This window comes from Ovis aries, chromosome 19 (genome assembly GCF_016772045.2).
Source record: "Ovis aries strain OAR_USU_Benz2616 breed Rambouillet chromosome 19, ARS-UI_Ramb_v3.0, whole genome shotgun sequence".
Classification (NCBI taxonomy): Eukaryota; Metazoa; Chordata; class Mammalia; order Artiodactyla; family Bovidae; genus Ovis; species Ovis aries.
The window spans coordinates 14,692,659-14,718,691 of NC_056072.1; the positions used below are offsets into that span (position 1 = coordinate 14,692,659).

The 26,033-nt window shown below is 44.8% G+C and overlaps 1 protein-coding gene across 9 annotated transcripts; it reads right to left on the reverse strand.

The window, feature by feature from the left end:
• Nucleotides 1-471: 471 nt before the first annotated feature.
• On the reverse strand, nucleotides 472-26,033 carry SEC22C (SEC22 homolog C, vesicle trafficking protein). Of its 9 annotated transcripts, none has more exons than XR_009597353.1 (8): nucleotides 25,927-26,033; nucleotides 18,973-19,181; nucleotides 16,951-17,114; nucleotides 14,435-14,614; nucleotides 10,892-11,010; nucleotides 9,408-9,473; nucleotides 6,874-7,502; nucleotides 472-1,892 (listed from the first exon to the last, which is right to left on the reverse strand). XR_009597353.1 is itself a non-coding variant. In XM_042235888.1 (8 exons), the coding sequence occupies exons 3-8, from the start codon at nucleotides 19,152-19,154 to the stop codon at nucleotides 7,302-7,304; spliced, it is 912 nt and encodes a 303-aa protein (XP_042091822.1). In that variant the 5' UTR covers nucleotides 19,155-19,181; nucleotides 25,054-25,107; nucleotides 25,580-25,709; the 3' UTR covers nucleotides 2,268-7,301. The 9 variants fall into 9 exon arrangements, 5 of the variants coding, with proteins under 5 accessions (XP_042091822.1, XP_042091820.1, XP_042091821.1 ...); XR_009597354.1 differs by having other exon boundaries at nucleotides 25,791-26,033; XR_009597351.1 differs by lacking the exon at nucleotides 25,927-26,033 and adding an exon at nucleotides 25,580-25,709.

The window sequence follows — 26,033 nt, forward strand, 5'->3', positions numbered from 1 at the left end:
ACAGAACTAGAATTGAAGTTCCCACAGCATCAGGTGCAGGTAGGCTAAATTTGGGGAGGCAGCTGTATCAGTTTTCTAGCACTGCCAGAACAAAGTGCCACAGGCTGGGTGGATGAAAGGACAGAAATTTATTTTTTCACATTTGTGAAGGCTAATAGTTGGAGATCAAGGTGATCCATAGGACTGGTTCCTTCTTGGCCTACAGACGAGCACCTCCTCCCTGCGCTCTCCTGAGGTCTCCCCTCTGTACATCTCTTGTGTCCTAATCTCTACTCTTAAGGATTTGAGCCCTCTTCGTATGGTATTTTTTTTTTAACCTTAATTACCTTTGTAAAGACCATATCACTTCCCTGGTGGTCCAGTAGTTAAGGCTTCCCTTTCCAACGCAGGGTGTGTGGGTTCAATCACTGGTGAGGGAGCTAAGATTCTCCCCCCCGACCAAAAACAAAACAAAACAAAACAGAAGCAATATTATAACAAATTCAATAAAGATTTTTTAAATGATCCATATTTTTTAAAAGACCCTATATCACCAAATACAGCCACATTTTGAGGCACTGGAGGTTAGGACTTTGACACTGAATTTGAGGAAAACACAGTCCAGCCCATACCAATAGCACAGCTCTTCAGACTGGTCATACATGGAGTCCCATATCCCCTCAACTTGCTCCAATACTTGCTGCCACCCAGCTTTCCGAGTTTTGCCAAAGTCATAGGCATAAGGTGATACCTTACAATGGTTTAAATAGGTATTTCTCTGTATTTCTAATGATTTTAAGCATCTTCATATGCTTATTAGCTTCCTGGGTTTTCTCTTAGGCAAATTGCTCATTTTTCTGTTCAAGTCCCTTATCTTTATTAATGATTTCAGGACTTGCTTGTATATTAATCCCTTGCTGATTTCAGACATTGTAAATATCTTCTCTCATTCTTTAAACTTTACACATGAAATCATTATTTGTATGTCATCAGATTCACTGATCATTTCACCTTGAGGGTTGTGCTTGTGATGCCTTTTGTTTAAGAAGCACTCTTTCATCCCAGGTCAAATACAACACTCCCTGGTGTTCTTCAATGAACATAATAGTTTTTCATCCTGTACATTCAACCGGGGATGTCTTAGAGCTGCTTTAGCAGAGCCAGGAGCACTCAGGTGGGCCCCTTCCTGAGCCTCACTCCTCTGCTGGCCCTGCCCAAGGATGCTGTCAGGCAGCAGCCCTGCTACCTGGCCCCACAGAGGTTTCAGTTCAGTTCAATTGCTCAGTCATGTCCGACTCTGCAACCCCACGAACCGTAGCACGCTAGGCCTCCTTGTCCATCACCAACTCTCGGAGTCCACCCAAACTCATGTCCATTAAGTCAGTGTTAGAGTCCCAGAAAAAGGCAGGCACTTCATCAGCCTACACTAGCACATAGCCCTCCTGGCACAGAAAGGGTGCCCTTTATGGGTCAAGATCCCTTTTTATTTTCTGTGGCACTTTTTATTCCAAATGCACCTTGTTCTCAGCCCAGAGGACAGAGCTCTGGGCTACACTGTCACCGGCTACCTAGGACAGGCCTCAACTCCTACATCTGAGCAGCAATAGGGTTGCACCTGATGCTACCTAAAGGTTCTGTCAACTCCCAAATCCCAGAACTCAATAATCCAGATACTTATTTTGGAAGTCTTTGTCCTCCTCTGAAAATCTTCACTCAGGACTGACGGTGACGAGAAACTTGGAGCACGCGTCCCCCGATGTGGTTAAAGCATGGTCAGGAAAGCTGGGTACATTTGTTTTCTTTCTGGGAATTTTATCAGCTGCTGAAGGAATCACCCTGCAAAACAGCACCCGTCCCTGGGCTGGGAACCTGGTGGTGTGCCCTCTGGTGGCCGTTTCCTGACAGGGCTGGTCCTGGGAAATGAAAAAAGAAAAAACGATATGACAGGAGCTCAGAGCCCAGAGCAGGGAAAGGTAACTAACTGGCTGGGGGCACACAGCCAGGCAGAAGCAGAGGCTGCATAGAAGGCAGCCCTCCCAGCCCCCAGGGCAGGGCCACAATTGCTATTTTGGTTTTTCCAAGGTTCTTCCTGGACCCATGATTGCATTCCAGACTCTAGGGATTAGTGCTGAAGACTATTTGAGCCTGTGCACCTGTCTAGACCTCACTAGACAAGAGGACTTGAATTTCATTTCTCTCAACACAACCCCCTCCATTATGCCAGGCCCACATCACCCCCTCTAGGAAAACAGACCCACAACTCAGAATTTTTCACACAAACACACAAGTTAATGAGCACCTTGGATTTATTCTCTTCCCACTTCCGGAGCCACCTCGTTTATTTTATATATATATATACATAGTATATAAACGGTTATACAACATTCTTTACCTATATCAACACAAGTTCAGACTTTATGACTGTGTGAAAGTTTGTTAAAATGCACTCATCATTTACTCAAAATAGATCTTCGTTATTACATGAAAACAGTAATAAGCTCATATAACAAGGGTAGCAAGCATTCAGAATTAATATGTGAAATAAATGGTTTTCCCTGGCTAAACAAGCCTCAATCTTTATTGCCCTCAATCTTCAAAGGAGTAGAAAACTCCGTTAAACAAAATGGAATCCTGGGGGCCACATCGTATGAATGACTCATTGGATAATACTTGTAGAACAACCCAGAATCGCTTAAGTGTGAGGGTTAAAGAAGGTCATATGTACCCAGCACAGGGTAAAGGAGCAGAATGGATTTGATCATTTTACAGTATATAAAGATGCTTGAGGGCAACAGCCTTGCCAACAGTACATACGGGCAGGTGTTCCTACACCCTTCCATTCCCAGATTTTACCAACCAGTCTTTTTTCACAGGTTCTCTACCAATCACGTTTCCCCAGCAATACAAGTTTGACATTACTGCAACCAGGTGGCAGAACCAGAGCTCTCCTCTTCTGGGTCAGAAACAGGCCATGAGATCTGGTCTAACCAGCAGACCTGGCCTCCCTGGATCCCGGAGGATCAAACATCACTGGTACTAAAGGTGCTGTGCCTGGAAGGCAGGAGGCAGGTCCAGGGGCAGCAAGAGAGGCCACTACCTTTCTGCAGTGAAAGCATGAGGCGTTTTTTTGTAAAGGTCGGAAGACACGGCTGTGTTGAGCTGCGCTGCCTGAAGCATACAGAACCTCTGCATGTTGAGTGAACCAAATGCAAAGCCTTTCTCCTCCTGCACATGAACGATGGATTCACCCACCATCCCCTCCATGACTGCTTTTCCCCGGCCGACAGCTCGCTGGGGAGCAGGCTGATATTACCACCATTTCCCAGAGGACCCCAGCCCATGGGCCACAACTCGCCCACTGTGGGGTGGGACCAAGTGGAAGAGCCGTGCCAACCTCCAGGCCTGGGCCGCCTGACAGGGCGCTCCATCCCGCGTTACCTCTCCAGGGCACAGCTACTCTCCCTTCTTCCATCTGTATTAATGCTCAGAGCGCACAGGTAAGGCTTCCCTGCATTTGACCAGGATTCTGTGTAGAATCGCTTGGAATGTGAGCAACATCGGGGCAGGTGTCTGTGTGCTCATCTGGCCTCCATAAACCCTCCCTCCTGGCCAGTCCTCACTTGCACTGAGCTGTTCTCTGAGGGTCACCCATCCCGGTGTGACGAGTGCCTGATTCCATCAAAGAACAGTGAACAGCAGCCCTGGTTGAAGGTATGGCATGCAACCCCAATATGCCAAGGGGACAGCTGCTGTCTTTCAGCAACCAGCCAGGCCCCAGCTCCACTCTTCACCTGCCTCCTGCTTCCTGCACCCCAAAGAGCCAGCCTTGCTGTGCGCCTGGGGTGCTCAGGGGAGTGGGCTGGGCCTCAGTGTCATCTGCTCCCTCTCTGAAGCTCCTGGACCCACCCTGTCGATTACAGTGAAAGGTGGCTTCCCCCTCCCTCCAGAGCCTCTGATTTCAGCCTCTGTCGCTACTGGAATGTAGGCGGCAGAGGTGCAAAGAGGGAGAGGAGACCTGAATGGGGGCACCTAGGAAAAGAACAGGGAACTCAAGGTGGGGGTGATAGGAATCTCATTTCCTTCCAATATCCTTTTTCTTACCCTTTGAAGATTTAAAACTGACTCACAGATTAAAGGGATACCAACTGCAGAAGCAAAGCCGGGAGCCTATGGTCATCCTCCCACTGCGGGCAGTGAGGCCTCTAGTACCGAGAGGAAACCCCACTCAAACATACCTCCAAGTGTCCCTGCCCAGGACAGGAAACCCAAGCACGGCCCTGTCACAGTCAAGCTGGCCTGGGGAAAGAAAAGCAGAGCCCACGTGGTCCCCTCACTAGCACACCTGCGCGCGGGGGAGCCTTGGGCTCAGCCCCTGCCAGACAGCACTGAGCCACACCCCCGCCCACACATAGCAGACAGGACACTGCACACAGTGATGGTCAAATCTTGCCACATCTGACACCAGAAGGCACTTTTAAGGGTTTTCCAACATTAGTAGCCCCGTGAGATCAGTTAACGGCTGAGAAACCAAAGATGCTAGAGCAACCAAAACAAAGGCCCATGGCGGAGTGAGGGCCATGTGGGGTCAACTTTCTGGCATCAAGGATGACACAGGGCTAAAAAACTCTACGCCTGACCCAAGTCAACGCCGAGCCTGCGATTTCCCTTGGACAAAATCTTCAGAACGCCTTTCCTATCATCAGCCTCTTCCTCCAGTTGAGCTGAGGCTGCTCTTAGCTGGATTTCAGTTACGTAATGTTTATGCGGTCATTACTCTGTACTGTTTGCCAACTGCATCTTTTCCCTTTGGTTTGCAAAAGTAAATCTCAAACCCCATGTAGGTGTTGACAGATTCAGACCACATTCGACCAGCTCGTGGATCACCGCTCCATTAGGCCAGGAGGGTCTCCTCTGCAAGGACTGTCCTTCACTGCTTGCTGAATGTGGATCACAGACCCCCAGGGCATCTGGGTACCAGGCTACATGGCAACACCAATAACACGAGCTCAAGATGAAAACAATATATTGGTAAGCTGTTCTAATCAACTTTTAAAGCTCTGTGTGTGCTGCTAATATGAAAAAATTGTCTCTCCTCCTTAGCTTCCCATTCTATTTCACCATCTCTTCAAAGTTACGTCCCAGAAAGCCTGAAAATTTATCTGCTAGGGATGCAGAAAATTAAAGTGTTAGTCTCTCAGTTGTGTCTGACTCTTTGCAACCCCATGGACTGTAGCCCTCTAGGCTCCTCTATCATGGGATTCTCCAGGCAAGAATACTGGGGTGAGTTTCCATTCCCTTCTCCAGGGGATCTTCCCAACCCAGGGATCTAACCCATATCTCCTGCACTGCAGGCAGATTCTCTTATCATCTGAGCCACCAGGGACGCCCCCGCAGAAAATTATGCAGATTGAGAAATCACTGGGGAGATGACTCTGAGGTTTAACATCTGAGGGTGCTGCCAATGTAACTTTCATGTCCAAAGACTTTGATTAAAAATAGGAAATTCTATTATAAGAAAATAAAGTTACCATGGCAACATTTTCCCATTACAGTTCCTAGTCACATGAACTTTTCTTTTAAGTGACACTAAGGTGGCTCAGTAACAATACACCACCAGTAATGAAATGACCAAGGTCAACTGAATTCCCTAAAATGACATCCTTGCTTTCCTTACCTGCTTGTTAACTCTTGTGATAGTTTTCAACTCTTAAAAACTACCAAAATAGGAATCTGTAATTTATCAATATCACACAATACAACCCAGAGTATTCTATGCAATATGGTGGAGCTATTCATATTCCAGACTTCTACAAAGAACAATCCAAAAGCCAAACTTCCCAAATGGCCTCCTGAGCAGTACTGGACAACCCAGGCTGAAGTTTCTAGAGGCCTCAGGGATCATATTCAGATCTAAATTTTGGAAAACTATGATCAGTCAATATTTTGACAATGAGAGAAAGAAAAGTGACTTTTCAGAGCACCTGCATGTGCGCTAAGTTGCTTCAGTCGTGTCCGACTCTGTGACCCCATGGACTGTAGCCCACCAGGCTCCTTTGTCCATGGGGCTTCTCCAGGCAAGAATACTAGAGTGGGTTGCCATTTCCTTCTCCAGGGGATCTTCCCAACCCAGGAACTGAGCACAGGGTTAATTATAAAGCTTTATAAGCTATAAAGCTCTAAAAAAGTTAACATACACATAACCTTTGTTCATACAAAAATGAGGGAGCTGGTGATAGACAGCGAAGCCTGGTATGCTGCAGTCCATGGAGTCACAAAGAGTCGGACACGACTGAGCAACTGAACTGAACTGAATCTAATTAAGATGATTACAAAAGGTGTAGAGGAGTAATTAATTTGTGAGAACAAGTACTCAGGGTCAAGTATTAAATGATGTGATTAAAATGCCCGGCACTCGGCTGCCGCATACAAAGCTGATGACAGCTGCCTCTCCCACCTGTAACTGCAAAGTGCCACCGTGTGAGTGTGTGACCCACCTACTCTGGTTTGTGGTCAGCTGCAAGGAGTCCTGATACTCTCATTTCTGCTCGTGCTTACAAGTTTATGATCCAGCAGCACTGGTTACTCAATTTTAAAAATATTCAGATATACCCTGCAAATAAATACAAAACACTTCTGTATCCCTACAGTCCCACTACCATGAAAGGTTATATATAAATTAAATAAATTCATTTTTCTCAACCATTATCTCAGCTGCAGTTTGTTCTTAATCCTAAGTGAAGTTCAATTTATATCCAAAATATATTTAAATATTCTAAAGGTATCATATCAGACCTAAGTTATCAAAAATGTAAACAAAATTTCTCTATGTTATACCTATAAACCACTTTTTAAGTTAATTCACCCTGTGCTGACCCTCTTTAAAAAAAAACTCACCAAAGTCACATTTAGACTGAAAAGCTGATACAGATGTTTAAGCGGTTCCTTGGAGACAACTGCCAATTACTTAAAACTACTGATACTGAATCTAGTGGTTTAATTGCATCACTCAACGTAAAAGACCAAAATCATTCCATGTTGGTCTTCCAGTAATGCGCTTTCTGACTGGGCTCCCAGATTCTGCTGTCCAAAGTGCTGAACTGGAGATTCTGCAGTAACTCTCACACAAAACTGAGACCAGGTGTCCAGCAACTTCATGCTTCCCACTGCACCGGTGAAAAAAATCTTGGTTCTCAGGATCAGTCTGCTTTGGTTGAAAGGAACTTTGAGGATGGAAACTTGAGGTGAAGCCAAGAAGTAAAAGGGGAAATGCCGATGACCCTCGGAGGAAAATCAAAGGATCCGTCCATCCCATGGCCTCAGCCTCACACTCCGCAGTCAGACTGCTTGTCCTGAAGCTGCCTCGTCAGTATCTGATGCGAAGACAGGAAAGCCACTCCTATGTGAAAGAGGATTTGCCAGAGGTTCCTCAGCCCATGCAGGTACACGTTGCCCAGGCAAATGAAGAGCAGCATCAGCACCACCTTCATAGTCCTGGCTGGACTATAGAACAGGTACAGATAACACTGAAATGACACCAGAAGAGGGAGGCCCATCAGAGATAACAAGTTGGCCAAGGACAGACGCCAGGTCCATTGATAGTACCCGCCCTGCAATGTCATTTCATACACGTTGGCTTAGTAAACTGAAATTTGTTACAGTGGAGCTTGGACTCACCACAGCAGTTGTTGTCAATTGGTGGATGAAAGTGGGGATTTGGAAGAGATACGAAAAGTGAAATAGAAGGTCACAGGAGGAATGAGAACATAGCCCTCTTGAAAGAATTTAAGAAATACAGACAGACACGTCCAGGCTGTGCTATACAGAAAGAAGAGATGTGGGTCGGGGCAGACAGCCAGGCGGGGATACCCTAACAAGTGCAACTGGCCTCCAAAGGAACTTTTCCTTCAGGGGAGTCATGACAGGTGAGAAAGTTGGTGAGAGAAGCTGTGCTTTTACTATATTAGTTTTTCCTGAGTTACAACTACATAGGGGACCACTGTTCCCTAGACAGCCTCCCTATTACATCTTCAGAAGCATCTCTGACTCAGGGAAAGGTCTTCCAGAATGATGCTTCCTGTAGGGCTATCACACAGAAAGAGGACACTCTTGTTCTGCAAAAGGTGGAAACCATTTTTTGTTTCAATGTTTCAAAAAAAAATGGCACATTCTGAAACCACAGGGCAGTCTAACAAAAGCTCACAGTGAAGTGGGAGGGAGAGTTCCCCATCGAAAGAGCTAATCGAGTAAGACCACAGATGAGGGGATGAAGGTGGAACTGTAAGATCCCTGCAGCCCTGAAACGCAGGTCCAGGAAACTATTCTCGGCAACACCCGTGATCTTGGAGACTTGATTTTCCAAAGAATGAGTGTATTTTCAATCTTAGGTTGAAATTCTCTTTGCACAATCAGATAATTCATAAAAATAGGCCATCTAGGATGTACGCTGAAGAGAGAGGAAGTGCCCTGAGAAAAGAACTTTTAATTAAAAGAAGAAGAGGCTTAAATATGCAGGAAAGGTACTAAAATCCTAGACTTTGTAGAGGTTGGGGAAAGAGAGTCAGGTTTTTTATTAGAATTAACTCTGCTTAAAGGGGATTTAAGTCTTGCCTGGTGGCTCAGATGGTAAAGAATCTGCGTGCAATGCAGGAGACCCAGGTTCGATCCCTGGGTTGAGAAGATCACCTGTAGAAGGGAATGGATAACTCCAGTATCCTTGCCTGGAGAATTCCATGGACAGAGGAGCCTGGTGGGCTACAATCCATGGGGTTACAAAGAGTCAGACACGAGCAAGCAACTAACACTGTCACTGCTACGTTTTCATAGGGGATTCAAAACCTCCTTCCTACTCCAGCCCTTAAGTACACAGCTTACCCAAAAATAACTAATAATCAAAGCACTCTAGTTAGTATTATAATTTTTGTTTCATTTCCTAAGGACAGATTTGACCCAGATGGTATTTCTATTAGAAACAACAATTTTTTTCCCAGTCCTGTGACTGAAAAAAAAACATATATACCTAGGCATCAGTTCTGCAGAAAGACATTTCTGGACTTGGATGCCCAGCAATAAGCACAAGGCAGGGCTCTGCCTCACACTGGTCAGGCCCAACCCAATCCCCACTGCAGTCTCATCCCTCACTTCTTGGGAGCCCAGTCCCAGTTTCTAGTTTCTGTCCTGCACTGTCAAAGTCCCTGAGACCTAGGGCAAATGACTTTCCCTGTCTGGGCCCAAAAGTCTTCTCTCTGTACAATGAGAGGAGTGGACAGGATGGGTGGAAAGTTGTTCTGCTAAGGGCTGGGACTGTCCATGATGTGAACCAATGTCTTGGTGGAACAAAAGCAGGATCTGGAAATTCACTGATCGTTCCAACAGAGCAAAATAAGGTAATGGGTTTAACCCACTCACTAAAACATCAACATTTCACCTACCTGGAAAATGCAGGCTACAAAAGGAATCAGAAAAGCCAGAATATTTCCAATTTCTTCATGTGCAACCTAAGACAAATAAGAGGAACACAAGAAAAGGAATAGTTAGAGGGGATGAACACTGTGACATGAAGTGCATTACTCTGCATTGGGTCTGGTATAACCAACAGTACAAAATCCCCGCCTGGGTGAGAAACCAGCCCCTGTTCACGTATCAGACCAGGGGGTGACATAAAATCCTTCTGAATGGCCTGGACACACCAAGCACGTCCAGTTCCCATGCATGTGTGCTGAGCCCGCAACCTGGAATGTCCCCACCCCCAGCCCCGCCAACCTCTCAAAATCCAACTCATCTGTCAGTACTAACTTTCCCCAGGTCCTCCCACCTCCTAGTGATGTCACCATACTCTGCTATGTGCCCTGAGGCACTACGTCTTGAGCAACGAACCCCTGTTCCAGTGCATACAGACATTTGGTAAGTATCTGCTTATGAGTTATCATAAACAATAAGAGTGGGAACCATAGCACATGTTGGCCAAAGATGGGGTGTGGAAATAGCCAGCCACCACTCAGGGCCCAGGATGCTGCCATTCCCCAAACACCTTGGTCTCTGTAAGGCCCCTGAGATTCAACCTCAGCTGCACTTCAGATTTTAGCTACCATGGGCTTGGGTGTGACTCTGGCTTTTTTTCAAATTGAAGGATAGTTGATTTACAGTGTTGTGTTAATTTCTGCTATACAGCAAAGTGACTCAGTTACACACACACATATATTCTTTTTTATCTTCTTTTCCATTATGGTTTATCTCGGGAGATTGGATACAGTTCCCCGTGCTAAACAGTAGGATCTTGTCTATCCATTCTAAATGTAATAGTTAGCATCTACTTATCCCCAATTCTGTTTTTAAAGTTAACATCTATCTGTTCATGCTCATAATGGTTCCATGCTTGTTTTTAAGTGCTTGAAATACTTCAAAATTTAAAAATAATAAGTAAAAAGCATTAGAATAAAAAGCTGCTTTGAGATGAGCAGGCTGGCAAATCAACTTCATAGTGATACAGTTCTTTTGACAAAGACACGGGAAGGCTGGTATCCATCTGAATGATATAAATCAGATTATGAGACAACTCTACCAGGGGAAAAAGGGCCTGAATCTTAAACTCTGAGAGTCAAACTTTGCCTGGGATGAACAATCCAGCCCCTGCAGGGACTCTCGGTGTCCCCAGGGCCACAGGGTGGCCGGCTGTCCTTGTAGCAAGTTGTCCATTTCTCACCAGTATTCCAGCAGCCCCTTTGGCTTCTCAGCAAAACAAATACAAAAGAGCAAGTTTCTTATTTGCTCAACTCACTATGAAGAATAAAACAAGAAGTAAGAATTTTACTTCAATTTTTAAAACATAGTGAATAATAACCTTATAAATAATATGCACCCACATCTGCTCCTTCCATTGCGTGTCTTTCTATTTAAACTGTACAGAAAAGGTTACCTGTAAAGAATGTTCTGCGAGGTGAATTCCGCGAATGAGGTTCAGGGCAGCGCACATGATGTTGAGAATAAGGGAGAGGATGCCCAGGGCTGTCACTGGTTCCATTCGGAAACTAGGAGCTTCATAAGGAAGAAAAGGAAGTGTTTAGTGAAAACAATTTCTATATGAAAAAAAAAAAGTAAAAACATGAACTAGATCTCTGCTAATGAAAAAGTTCAATTAAACACACAATTGCAAACCTATTAATTTAAAAAGCAGCTGTAGTTAGAGTGGGAAAAGGCAAGGGATGAAGGACAGAAAGGATCTGGGAATTCAAGGTGAATTTCTTCGAGAAAGAGCCCCTTCTCTAAGCAAGGATAGATTTTCTTAACTGCTTCATTTCCTTTCTATTTAAACCAGCAGTTCTCAGCCAGAGATGATAAGGCTCTTCAATCAATGTCTAGGGACATTTTGGGTTGTCCTCCCTGGGAACAGGTTGCTACAATGTACAGGACAGCTTCCATAACAAAGAATTTCCAGTACAAAATGTCAGTAGGGCTTAGGTTGAGAAATCCAGATTTAAAACTATTTATGGCTTTAGTTGTAAATTGGCTGTCAAACCCTAAAGCTTTTCTATTACACACTTCAACCATCAGCATGTAAAATGTTCCATTCTTTTTCTGGTAGGGACAATATTCAATGTCCTGTGTGCTTCTGGAGCAATTCATAGCAAATGTGATTTTTAAAATTTCAAAGTTATTGGGAAGAGGAGGGACACATGTATTACTTCAGCTACAAGCTATTTCCAGAACTCTAATCAAGACAATATGATCATTCCCTCTTTAAAGATAACTGCTGAAACTGATTCTGGTTCACACCATTAAGCAGGGTCCCACCCATTCTCTTGCTGTGCTCCTTTTATTAATTTTATTTTTTCACTGTGCCACTCGGCACGTGGGATCCTAGTTCCCCGGCTAGGGGTGAACCTCCAGTCCCCAGCATTGGAACTGTGGAGTCTTAGCCACTGGACCACAAGGGAAGTCCTTGCTATCCTCCTTTTAAATCATCCTTTTTTGTCCTCCCATTTCCCGCATATGCATACACACACACACACATACACAACAACAACAATAACAACCCAACTGAAGCCTACTGTTAGTGTGTTAGTTTAAACTATCAAAATTCCTCTCAGAACAGAGCTACCTGTTAAGACTCTAGACTTGGGACAATAGTGGGGGAGTCAAACCACAGTAAAACGTCATAGAAAGATAGGCAAGTTGTCACCTTCCGCATTTGCTCCTCTTGTCTACGTGGTTAAAAAACAAAACATACATCACAAAGTGACCCTGCCTTCAGGTACAGCAAAGGAGAAGCCTGGGGTCTGATGCCCCAGTCGTCCTTCCATGAATGTGAAGTCCAATCCCAGTGTAAATTACAACAACTGACTGAAGGGCATAAGAGTCAATCCAGGAACTCACTGGTTGAAATAGTTCAAATCAAAAACCAAAGTTAAGCCAAAAAATGCAAACATTTTAAAAACACCACTTTCAAAATTCAAGCAATGAGTTTAGCATAAAACTGTTAACAAAGTGACTAGACTGTTATAGCATAGATGGTTCTATCTTCCAGGGAAGGATTATACTATTACAGAGTTCTTAGAATGCAAATATCCAAGTTGGTTTAACTGGATATAACTGTAAACAAACAATACAAAAAAGCATGCTTTGCTATGTGCCAGGTATTGAATGCTTCATGTTGTTAGCGGCAGACTAAGTCACGGATGCCAGGGCACTGCGAATATGTTCATCAACACTTCATTCCTCAGACAAGGACTCAGAAATCCGAAGGGATAGAGAGATGTCTCTGGGTCCCACAGAGAACCCAAAAGCGAGAGGTCCAGTAGGCCTGGTCCTGACCCCTGCCCACTCTCATCCCCACAGCTCTCCACTCCCTCCATCAAGGAGTGGGGGTTTCTTGGTGGAGATTTGCAATGTTTCACCATTGTAGTGATGAGATAAGGACTCACTGTTAAAGGAAAAAAGCAAAGAGAGAGAGAATGTACAAATCTGTACTATTCAACAAGTGACTTCCAGCAAAAGAGAATGAACATCTCCTTCAGTTCAGTTCAGTTGCTCAGTCATGTCTGACTCTAACCCCACGAACTACAGCACACAGGCTTCCTTGTCCATCACCAACTCCCGGAGCTTGCTCATGTCCACCAACTCATGTCCATTAAGACAGTGATGCCATCCAACCATCTCATCCTCTGTCGTCCCCTTCTCCTCCTGCCTTCATCTTTCCCAGCATCAGGGTCTTTTCTAATGAGTCAGCTCTTCACATCAGGTGACCAAAGTATTGGAGCTTCAGCTTCAGCATCAGTCCTTCCAATGAATACTCAGGACTAATTTCCTTTAGGATGGACTGGCTTGATCTCCTTGCTGTCCAGTGGACTCTCAAGAGTCTTCTCTAACACCACAGTTCAAAAGCATCAATTCTTTGGTGCTCAGCTTTCTTTATGGTCCTCTCACATCATATGTATGGTCTCTCACATCCATACATGACCACTGGAAAAACCATAGTTTTGACTATAACGGACCTTTGTCAGTAAAGTAATGTCTCTGCTTTTAAATATGCTGTCTAGGTTGGTCATAGCTTTTCTTCCAAGGAGCATGCAGCTTTTAATTTCATGGATGCAGTCACCTTCTGCAGTGATTTTGGAGCCCAAGAAAATAAAGTCTGTCACTGTTTCCATTGTTTCCCCATCTATTTTCCATGAAGTGATGGGACCAGATGCCATGATCTTCATTTTTTGAATGTTGAGTTTTAAGCCAGCTTTTTCACTCTCCTCTTTCATTTTCAAGAGGCTCTTTAGTTCCTCTTTGCTTTCTGCTATAAGGATGGTATTATCTGCATATCTGAGGTTATTGATATTTCTCCCCGAAATCTTGACTCTGGCTTGTGCTTCATCCAGTCCAGCATTGTATATGATGTACTCTGCATAGAAGTTAAATAAGCAGGGTGACAATATACAGCCTTGACGTACTTCTTTCTCAATTTTGAACCAGTCTGTTGTTCCACGTCAGCTTCTAACTGCTGCTTCTTGACTTGCATACAGATTTCTCAGGAGGCAGGTAAGGCGGTCTGTTATTTCCATCTCTTTAAGAATTTTCCACAGTTGTTGTGATCCACACAGTCAAAGGCTTTAGCATAGTCAATGAAGCAGATGTTTTTCTGGAATTCTCTTGCTTTTTGTGTGACCCAACAAAACCGTTTATATGTGCAGGGTTCACCCTGCTTAAGAAAACAACCTGCTAAGTCACTCTTCTAAATTTCATCAGAGGAGTTGCCTCCCTTCAGATCAACTTACTTGTCACAATGGTCAAGTTTCTTTCTTTTTTTTTAATAAAAGCCACCTGGAAACAATATCAGCCCATGTCTTTTCCCCCACATATTTTATATACTGCCCCCCACCCAAACACCTTCCTAGTCGAACAATCAATGTCCATTTGAAATACACACTCTCACCTCATTTTCATCAATACCAGAGAGAAGCAGGCCACCTACCTGGCTCCAGGTGCATCAGTGTGTGTCCGTTCATCACCCCGTTAGCCACATCTGTGTCTTCCAGGGTGAGAACCACTGGCGGCTGGAACTTGAGTTCCTCCTGAATTTTTCCGAAGCTGCTGTCCATCTGGGTGGAACTTACATAGTTAAAATGCCACTTCACTTTCTGAATGACATTGTCTGTGAAAGGAGAGCAGTCCAAACTGAATGTCATCACAATGGATGTTATCAGACAATAGGTACACAATGAAATTTGCATTTCTAAGCAAGCTAACAAGTTAGCCAGACTTTGAAGAGTGTCAACTACACATGAGGGTCGAATGATTTGTAGATATCAGGACTGGTCTCATCATTCTCTCAAAGGAGAATAATTAAAATATGACAGTCTGTCCATTAGGACCTCAGTGGCAAGGGAATCAGGGGACAGGCTTGAGTCTTAGCTCAAGCACAACTCATAGTACAAACCTGGGCCATTCCCAAAGGATTTCTAAGATTGCAAAATGGGGACAGTCATTCTTGACCTGATTATCTCAAGAAAAGGCATGTGAAAAAAAACTACAAATGAATGTGAATATGTTGTGCAAACCAGGATGGAAGGTATTGGTTTTAATTATTTTATTTACATTTAGTATTAATCCATCACCAACTTTTAATAAGTACTTGAGGTGAAGTTTCAAATATATTGACAAAACAAAATCATGTATAATTCTAATATCTGTGTGGGGTGTGTGTGCACGTGCTCAGTCATATCTGACTGTTTGTGACCCCATGGACTACAGCCCGCCAGGCTCCTCTGTCCATGAGATTCTCCAGGCACGAACACTGGAGTGTGCTGCCTCCAGGGGATCTTCTCAACTCAGGGAGTGAACCTAGGTTTCTTGCATCTCCTGCATTGGCAGGTGGATTCTTTACCACTGAGCTACCTGGGAAGCTCTAATATCCACGTACTTTTACTTTCATCCTACTCTCACTCAATAATGAGCAAATGTGATGCCAGGAAGGGGGTCTTGTGAGACAAAGCCCACCACTTTCAAAGGAAGAGGCATGCAGAGATGAGAGGGCGGAGGAGAACACAGGTCTGCCAGCTCCCAATCAAATGGTAGCCAAGGGATGCTGCAGCTGTGGGCTACTTGGGGACACAGAAGAAGTGGGGCTGACAGTGGCGGTCCTCACAGGGAGACTCAAGAGGAACTGTGGTCTAAGTCACAGGCCTACCAGGTGCAGGCTGGAGTACCAGGCAGGTTCCTAGCACCTCTGGGTGACACCAAAAGACAGTGCTGGCCCTATTACTGATGGACTGGCCACAGGCCACATGAGGGGGTGTGAGCAGTAGCTGCCAGAAAGCCTAAGTGGCCACACTTCCAGGTGCCAGCCCTGCACCTGACCCTGAGGACCAAATGCGGTCAGCCCCTCATTCAAGAGCATCACGGGGACCATGGCAGGTTACACTGAGACTGGAGAACCCCCCAACTCCCACCTCCACTCCTCTTCTCCCCCTCAAAAATGACCTGAATCACACCTGACAGAAACAGGGCCTATGCTATCACAAATGCTGTGTTCCAGACCCTTGAGCCTCCACAGGGCCTCTCTGGCAGAGCCTAGAAAAGTAGTCTTGTCTTCCAGAGCTGTGCTTCTCGAACCTCTGCATGAGGACCAGTGTTTCCTTATTTCCAAATGGTTGCATACAGACACTTGGATAAAATACAATTGAAAATGTCACAGGAATGTCCAAGTACCATAAGAATGTCTAACCTTTTCTTGGCACTCCCTGTATGTGCCTCGCGCTGGAAGCACAGGTCCCCGACCACCCTTGAGCAGTGCTGCTCTAGAGCAGGGGTCAGCACAGTGTTCCCAGAGTGCCAGACAGACAATGTTTTAAGCTCACAAGCCCCAGATGGCCCGTCACAATAGCTTACCTCTGCCAGGGAAGGGCAAAAGCAGCCACAGACAACCTATTGTAATAGAGAAAGCGTGGCTATGTTCCCCTTTATTTACAAAAATAGACTCTCGGCCCGCCGTTTGCTGACCCCCTGCTCCAGAATAAGATACAGGATTCACTCTCTTCCACCCTGCTCCAGGCTCTGGAGAGGTAAAAAGCCAGAGTGTTGGACCTGGCTCCAAGTTTGCAGGCCCCTTTCATTGCTGTGAAATTTCATGAAAGTGAAGTGAAGTCGCTCAGTCGTGTCCGACTCTTTGCGATCCCATGAACTGTAGTCTACCAGGCTTCTCTGTCCACGGGATTTTCCAGGCAAGAATACTGGAGTGGGTTGCCATTTCCTTCTCCAGGGGATCTTCCTGACCCAGGGATCAAACCCAGGTCTCTTGCACGGCAGGCACTTTACCCTCTGAGCCACCAGGGAAGCCCCCTGAAATTTCATGGCATGGGGCTATTCTTCATTGACATGGTCCTGAACCTCCAGTGGTTTTCCCTGATGGTCAAAGCAAAACTCAAACTGGAAATTCTACACATACAATGCTGCAAGAGAGAACAACAGCTAAGAAAGTGCATTACAAACCAAATTCAAGAAAGGCATACGGCCTGGAGGCGAGGCCCACGCAGGTGGTGTCATAGGAAGCTGTGAATTCCCACCACAGCGTCTCCAGGAAGCAGAAGGCCATGGCTGCTGGACACTGGAGGGAGCAGATAGCCATGCAGGCCACGTCCCTCGAAGAAGAGAAGCTGGAACGAAAGGGACTAGGTCACCAGGGAACGGACCCACATATTCACATCCTGCACCCAGCCATCACCTTGCCTCCACTCTGGATTTGCTGGGCCTTGAACAGTCTGGAGCTGTCTGTTGCATACATATCGTCTCTTTAGGTGGACCTGCCTGGGACTGTGCCTTTCTTACACTTCCTCGAAAATGTATAGCAGCATTTGCCACTGACAAGGTGTGATTACTCTAACTTGCCTGCGTCCAGGCTAAGTTGCTCAGTCATGTCCGACTTTTTGTGACCCCTTAGACTCTAGACTGTCAGGCTCCTCCGTCCATGGGATTCTCCAGGCAAGAATGCTAGAGTGCATTGCCGTGCCCTCCTCCAGGGATCACTTTAACTTAGTGATCATTAAACAAGCTATGGGACTGCTCACCTATAAGAAAAAAATGTCTCAGTTTCCTCTGTGAAAATAATGGTGAATACTTAAAAGACAAAGGAGTAAACACTGCATATTCTACTTTTCAAATAATGACTGAATCGCCCAGAATTTCATTTGAAGTCATAGGTTTTTGCTTTTTTAACTGAGAAAAGGTTTCCTCTTTGAGGTACAGCACAAAATGTGGATAGAATGTGAGATTATTCCAGCCTAACGAGGACGGGACCCCCAAGGAAGGGGGTTTCAGATACCCAGAGAAGGGAGCTGCAGATACTGGCAGATGCAGCTTAGCGTTGGCTCCTGAGCACCTGAGCTCGGCCAACAGGTGACAGCTTCACATGCCTGCCATCTGGGTCCCTCTTCAAGCCACAACTCTTCTTGCCTGACAGCACCACCTAGTCTGGAGGCAGGCCTAGACTTTCCCTTTCGTTTTCCTGATTCTGAGACTGGACTACTCTAATGGATCCCACCTCATCGGGTGAATCAAAATTTTACTATTAAAGGGAGCAAAAAAGGACCTGGGAAGTGAAAACCTAAATTCTGGAAAAGAGAGATGTAAAATCTGTAACAGGCCATTTTGAGATTTCAAAACCTGCCTTGCCCCTGATCCATCCACAGGACATCTTTCGTCTCTAAGCCCTAAAATAAGAAATGACACACAAGGAGCAGAACCTGGCTCCTAGTTGGGCTGCACTCAAATCCTGGCTCTACCACCTTAGGTTAAAAAGTTGTTTAACCTCAGTTTCCTTCCCTGTAAAATAGGTCTAATACCATTATCTACCTCATAAGCCACCTACAGCACTTAGAATAGGGCCTAGACCGCAGAAAACAGTATTAGTTCTTATGACCATGATTACTGTAACCACCTGATTCCTGCTTCCACTGGAGCACTGGCCTCACTGTATCATGCTCAGTGTCCTCTCACTTGACTTGGAGTTCCTTGAGAAGACGGACCTACCGATGCTCATTTTCACTCCCTGCTCCTGTCACATAAATTTTTTTTTTTACTTTGAAATTTGTTTTAAAGGTGAAAAAAATTTAAAAAGCAAAAACTGAGGGCTAAAACTCCAAGCCAAGCCTTATTTTCTTGGCGTCCTCACTCTCATCCTTTTCTTGTCCTGACATTTAATCCAGTATTTCCTCCCGACTTGCCTTTTCTCCACGCCTGCACCCTAATGCAGAAAAAACTACCAAACTAAAAGCGTGAAGACCGGGTGACCTGGTGCTCGCAGTGCTCATGGCCTCTCCGCTCACAGTGAGGTGGGAGTGAGGCAGCAAAGCTCGACCGCCTTTGATTCTACTGTGGATACACACGACCTCGAACCGCTGTCTGACGTGAGACCTCCTCTTCATATGGTGTGATTAGCATAAGGCCACCTCTGCACATGGTTCAGAGTGACCCAAATTGGGCTGATATTCTGGAACAGGGAACAGGCTTGCTTACTGGATGCTGAAGTCACATCCTTCTGCGGAACCTCGACCTGGATACTGGGCCAGTCGCAAGGCTAAAGTCTTGAGGCGTCTCCTGCATTCCAGGAAGTCTTGGCTGTGGTAGAAATCAGTGGAGGCCGAGAGGGGCAGTCCATCCCTCACCCTTACCACGCAGGCAAAAAGGATCAAGGACATGGTCCGCAAGAGAAGTCATGAGGACACCTGAGGAAGGAAGGTCATCTTGTTACTGAGGGCCCGGCAATGAGCTGCCAGCACCCCGCCCTGGAAATGTTCACTCTGGGTTGTCTCACCCTCACTTCTACCATAAACGCAAATGTGGCTTTTATTATAATTTCCCTGCCCTCTGTTGCTAGATCACTCCCAACTGTCGTCCCTCCATTAGCCTCCCTGTCTCATCTTCACTTGAAATCCTCCTTCTCCTTCTCTCTAATGAATGTCTCCATTTCCAGAGTTAAACCAACTGGGATGAGGGAATGGAGATGTGAGGAAGCAGGCCAAAAGAGAGCCACAGCAGGGACAGTGAGGAACAGGACACAGGCCGCAAGCCGGCCCCAAAGGGACAGGAAAAGCCTGACACTGATGCAGCAGGGACGGGGTCCAGGGAGCTGCGCATTTCAGGTCCTCCATGGAGGTAAGTGCTGAGTGGTTCACTTGCCATAGCCTCACCTGCAGTGGAGGGGTTCTGCGCATTTAACCTAAAGCTGGTGGCAAGGAAGGCAGAAGGCGAAAAGAAAACAGAGAGGATAGCGTGTCCTCCTGAATTTCTGCACGTCTGACACTGAGCCAATCTTCAGAATGATGACAGTTCCTCCAGATGGCTAAAGTAAGTCATTTAGCAAATGGTACTACAGTAAGATACTAAATATTTAGCCATGATAGGTGAGCACCATTAAGAAACACTAGGAAACAGATTTGGAGGCCTCGCGGTGCCTGAGGCAAACTGGAACCAGGTGCTTCTCAGGGTGGAAACAGCCCTGGACTAGTTCTGCAGGCAGAGCCTGGCAGGGGTTCCAGCCCCCATCTGCGACTTCTGCGGACTTCTGTACTCGCACGGGGCGTCAGCTCACACCTGCATGCGGCTGCAACCAGGGATTAGGGGGCTGGCTCTATCAGCTTTCATGCATCTTTCCATGCCTCCACACATCCTGTTTCACAGACCCTGTTGTCAGGTCCTCTACCTGGATAGGATATTAGCAGGTGTGTGCACTGCTAAAGAACACTGGGGATGTAATCTGGCACCTCAATTCCCATGAGCAGTAGGAAACGGGAGCCCCAGGATACACGCTACTCTTTTCACCTCTGTGGCTCCGTGCATTCTTCACCTGAGTTCACACTCCTCAGATCTCCCCACATTCAAATCCACACCAAGGACTGTCTCCAATACACCCTCCTAGAAGTACTTTTACCTCTCTCTACATTCGCAGAGAAAACTACGTCTTTGTTTCCTATGTTACTGACTTACCATTTCTACTACCAATGGTAAGTTCTAAGAATAAAGGCCATCTCTGTAATGGATGAATGGATAATTAATCCCAGTTTAAACAGGAAGAAACTGCAGTAGTATAAAAATAAGAGAAGGCTAAAGGCTTCCCCAGTGCCTCAGATGGTAAAGAATATGCCTGCAATGCAGGAGACAGGGGTTCAATCCCCAGGCCGGGAAAATCCCCTAGAGAAGTGAATGGCAACCCACTCCAAGAGTATTCTTGCCTGGGAAATCCCATGGACAGAGGAGTCTGGTGGGTTACAGTCTGTGGGGACACAAAAGAGTCAGACATGAGTTACCAACTAATCAACAACAACTACAAAATAAAAATTAGTCTACCAGGCAACAGACCATACATAGCCCATTTCTCCTATCTCCTCAGACTTTCCATTGAGGGGTAAAAATGTAAAAAATCTAAGGAACTAGGAAAGGAAGAAATAAGCAAGAAATAAAAATGACTCCTATCTGCAGATGACATAATTGTCTACATGGAAGATCCCTGAGAACCTACAAAAAAACAAAAACAAAAAAACCTCCTAAAATGAAGGAGGAGTTCAACAAGGTTTCAGAATATAAGATCAACATACAAAAATCAATTCTTTTTCTATGTACCAGCAATGGATGCATAGAAACAAAAATTAAAAATACCATTTATCATCATCCCCAAAATGATCTCAATAAAGCTATACTTTTTTTAATGCAATGTTAGTTGCTCAGATGTGTCTGACTGTTTGTGATCCCATGGACTGTAGCCCAGCAGGCTCCACTATCCATGGGATTTCCCAGGCAAGAATACTGGAGTGGGTTGCCATTCTCTTCTGCAGGGAATCTTCCTGACCCAGGGATCGAATCCAGGTCTCCTGCACTGCAGGCCGATTCTATACCAGATTCTATACCATCTGAGCCACCATGGAAGCCCATTTTTAATGCAATACTTAGGTGCAAATCTGACAAAACATGTATGGGACTTGTATGCTGAAAACTACAAAACACTGCTGAAAGAAATCAAAGAGGTCCTAAGTAAGTGAGGAGATATACCATGTTATGAACTAGAAGACTCAACACAGTAAAGATCTCCCCCCAAAGTGATATACAGGTTCAATATAATTCCTATAAAAATATCAGCAAGATAGTTTATAGATATAAATAAGAATATTCTAAAATTTATATGGAAAGGCAAGGAAGCTAAAATAGCTAAAACAATTTTGAAAAAGAATAAAGGGGACCATACCTCACTATCCTATTTCAAGACTTGTTTTATAGCTACAGTAATCAAGACTGTGTGTTATTAGCAGAGGGATAGGCGCACAGATCAGTGAAACAGAATACAGAACCCACAAATTAGACCTACACAAGAACAGTCAAATGATTTTGGCAATGGTACAAAAGCAATTAAATGGAAGAAGGACAGATTTTTTAACAAATGGTGCTGGAGCAATGAATATCTATAGGGAAAGAAAGAGGGGGAAAGGGAGGTGTGAATGGACAGAAGGAAAACAAAAAAAGAGAATCTTGACCTAGTCTCACACCTTACATAAAAAGGAAATCAAAATAGATCATAAATTTAAATGTAAAAACTTAAAGTATAAAAGAAGAAGAAAACAAAGAGAACTTGTGGAAGGCTTCTCATGTATGAGACCAACAGCACAATCCATAAAAGAAACTCTAATAAATTGGATTTCATCAAAGTTTAAAACTTTTGCACTGCCAAAATCCATGTGAAGAGGATGAAAAGAAAAGCAAGAGAGTGGGGACAATATTTTTAAACCACACACCTCCTAAAGGACTCTAGATATTTAGAATTTTTTTAAAGCACCCTCAAAAGTCAACAGTGATAAAACAAAAGATCCAGTTAGAAAATGGACAAAGCACATGAACAGACATTTCACCAGAGGATACAGAGATGACAAAAAGGAATGTGAAAAGATATCTAGCATCTCTAGCTATTAAGGGAAATGCAACTTAAGATCACAGTGAGATAATATTACATATTGATTAGAACAGATAAAACAATTTTAAGTGACAATTTTTAAGTGGCAAACGTGCACAGAATAGGATCTCTCACACACTGCTGAGAGGACTTTAACATAGTACAGTCACTCTGGAAAATAAGTTTGGCAAGGAATATAAGTTTGGCAGTTGTGTTTTTAAACTAACCATGCGATTATCATACAATCTATCAGTCATACTCTGTGCTATCTCTGCAAATTCCTGTCAGGATAACTGCTGTTGTTCAGTTGCACAGTCGTGTCCGACTCCTTGTGACCCCACGGACTGCAGCCAGGCCTCCCCGTCCCTCACTGTCTCCCGGAGTTTGCCCAAGTTCATGTCCACTGAATCAGTCAGTATAATTACTTTAACATAAAAATGGAAATAAGTATTAACTTAAAGTTTTTATATCCCTTACTTAAATTCAGCTCATACTTGTTTTTTATGTTTAAATGTCATTTAAAAATGTCTCTTCTAGTAGAACAATATTCTTTTATGCTAATTAAATGTAATTCTGCTGATTTATGCATGAATATTGAAGGGTATGTTTTATATGGAGCAGCTCTGCAACTAAATAACATTTCCAAACTGGAAGGTACTATAATTTCTGAATTCATTAAAATAAAAGCTGCTTGCAGATAATCAGAATTCAGTTTATAAAAGGAAAGCAGTGGCATGAATCTGGAAAATCATGCCTCAGTTACAGAAAAAGTTATACAAGGACAAAGGCAGCTGAAGAGTGCTCACACAGACACACAAATCCGTCTTACTAGCTCCTTCTACAGGCCAAGGGACCCTATAACCTAGCACCATGCCTGGCACATATTAGGAAGCTCTCAATATAACTTTTAAACTAATAAAACTTATCTAAAAACTAAGTTTCAGAACTAATAAAAAAGCTTTCCTACAATAAATCTCCACTTGGAAAAGAGAACGAGGTTTACATAAACGAAAAATTTTAAAAGAAACTGAAGTAGTAATCAAATATAGCACCCTAGTTACTATTAGGGTTTATAAAAATTATATTTTAATCTGCCTCTGCCATTTCCTAAATCCTTTTCTCAGCATCTACTTATAAACTGATCATGTCATCAACTGTCCCTATTCTACTGGTAAAAGGCTGTGCTTAGCTGGAGGGCAGCCTGGTTCCCACTGGTTTCTTTGCATCTCTGTATCCTTAACCCTCTTCCAAACCTCTACTACACTTCTCCTCCTCTTTCCAAAGAGAGAAAGGGGAAAAGACAAACAGCACTTAACAACCAGCCCTTACCAAACAGAAATTAAATAAGAAAAACAAGTTTGACTTGGCACACATATATCCAAACACAAGGGTTCACCATAAGGCATTGCTCACATCTCAAAACCACAATACATAGGACAAAATAGAGAAAATTACGTTTCCTTTACTGAAATCACTTTCAGCCACAGGACTTGAGAACTGGGCATACCTCATTTGTAGTTCAAGAGAGTGCTTTGGTTCTGCATTGCTTGGGGATGAGGTAGGGAGGAAGGTTACAGGTCAAGTTTGCCATTCCTTAGGAGCTAAGAAGAGTAGGGGATGGAATTTGATACCAACTAATATTATATGCCAGGTTTCCCAGGTGGCTCAGTGGTAAAGAATCCACATGACAACGCTGGAAACACAGGAGACATCTGCTGTTCGATCCCTGGATCAGGGAGATCCCCTGGAGAAGAAAATAGCAACCTACTCCAGTATTCTTACTTGAGAAATCCCATGGACAGGGGAGCCTGGTGGGCTATAGTCCATGGGGTCGTAAAGAGTTGGGCATACACACACACACACACACACACACACACACACACACACACACACACACAATATTATACGCCAGGCACTATGCTATGAATTTTTACACTGTTGATGTTTAATGCTCATAATTATCTATGAGGCGGGCATAATCCATACTGGACAGATGGGGAAATGGTAGTTCTAAAGCTCAAGCGGTAGAGCTAGTATTCCATCCCAAATTTCCTTACTCAGAAATACTGGAAGGCCTGTGATCTTTCCAGTACACTCTGTGTCTCTAAACCCAATCTTTGGGATTACAGCAACTCTATCTTGCTAAGACAGTTCCTTCCCCTGGAACATTCATACTTAGAACGAATCAGGGATCTGTTAATGAAAGAAGCCAAGACCTAGGGTTACACTAGTTACAACTGCTCCTCACTCATTGTATTCCTTTGGATAAGTCACTTTTCCTCTCTGATCAGCAGTCATCTTTGGATGCCTTTGATCTCTGAGGCTCTTTCTAAGGATAAAAAGCTTTGGGACCCCCCAAAATGTTATCTGTGTTGTAAACACAAACTCTTAGAGCTGTAGCAACATTGCCTAAAATGTGCTTTCCAGGGCAAACCATTATGTCAATTTAATTCTATTTAGCAATAACAAAGGATTCAATTATTTACATTTTAATTTTACTAAAATTATCTCTATCAGAATCAATTCCTTTCTTTGTACATTTAATGAAAATTGACCCTATCCACCGTCTGAATTTTATTTCTTTTCTGACCATGTCACAAATTTCACCAATTACTTTTCACCATTGGGAATATTCTTTTGTGGCTTTGATGTCTACAAACCTAATTAAGCACTGGAGCGCTTAATCCTTCTGGCACTGGAATCGAGACGTAATCCTATAACGGGCACATATGCTCATCACCTCCGACATCTGGTGTTCACAAAAGCTGGTCTACTAAACCCAGTATCTGGTAAACCAAGTCTTACAAGATCGGCACACTAAGGGAAGTTTGTTATTAAAATACTCTGACGTGAGGTTCGTGGATAATTAAGTAAACAATCATCCCACCATTCGGACACACCCCGTCTCCTCCCACTATGGGCAGCGCTCCACTGGCATCTGGCAACTGAGGGTTCCCACAGGCTCGCACCTTGGGTCGTCCTGGAGTCAGGAGAGCAGCTGGCGGCAGAAAGGGGAGCCGAGACTTCGGGAAGCCCCAAGAAGCCCTGGAGAGCTAAACCCGGCCAGAGGGCCGGACGGGCCGGGGTGGAGGGGGCTCCACTTCCAGGCCCGCCCTGCGCCACACCCGACCCCGCCTGCTCTCGGCTAACGGACCGCAGCGCCCGCCTCAGCCCGCCAGCCCTCACCTCGCCCCGACAGCGGCCTCCGGGAGTCGGCGGCCTCCCGCCGCGCCACCCTCTGCCTCCTCTGCAATCAGCCCACCCGGCAGACCTGTCCCGGGTCACAGGCAGCCCAGGCACAGGTAGATGACCCTGCGCATGCGCGAGTCTTGAACCACAACATACCCCTGCCCCCGCTTATTCGCTGGTGCCGAGCAACACCCACACCCAAGCTGACCAATCCTGGCGCGCCTCCACTGCCGGGTCCCGGAGGAGTCTTGAATGAAGGACTTCTTAAAGGGCTGCGACCCAAACGTAGATTGGGCATGGCTGGGGCGCGCCTTCCAACTTTCCTCGCGTCTCCCGGTTCTCACCCGCGTGGGTCTGAGGTCCAAGTATGTAATTCCCACGTCCGGAGGTGCGAAGAGGCTTCTCAGTTTAAGCTTAGTTTCTGCCGGGGTAGCGAAAGGTTCTGATGTGT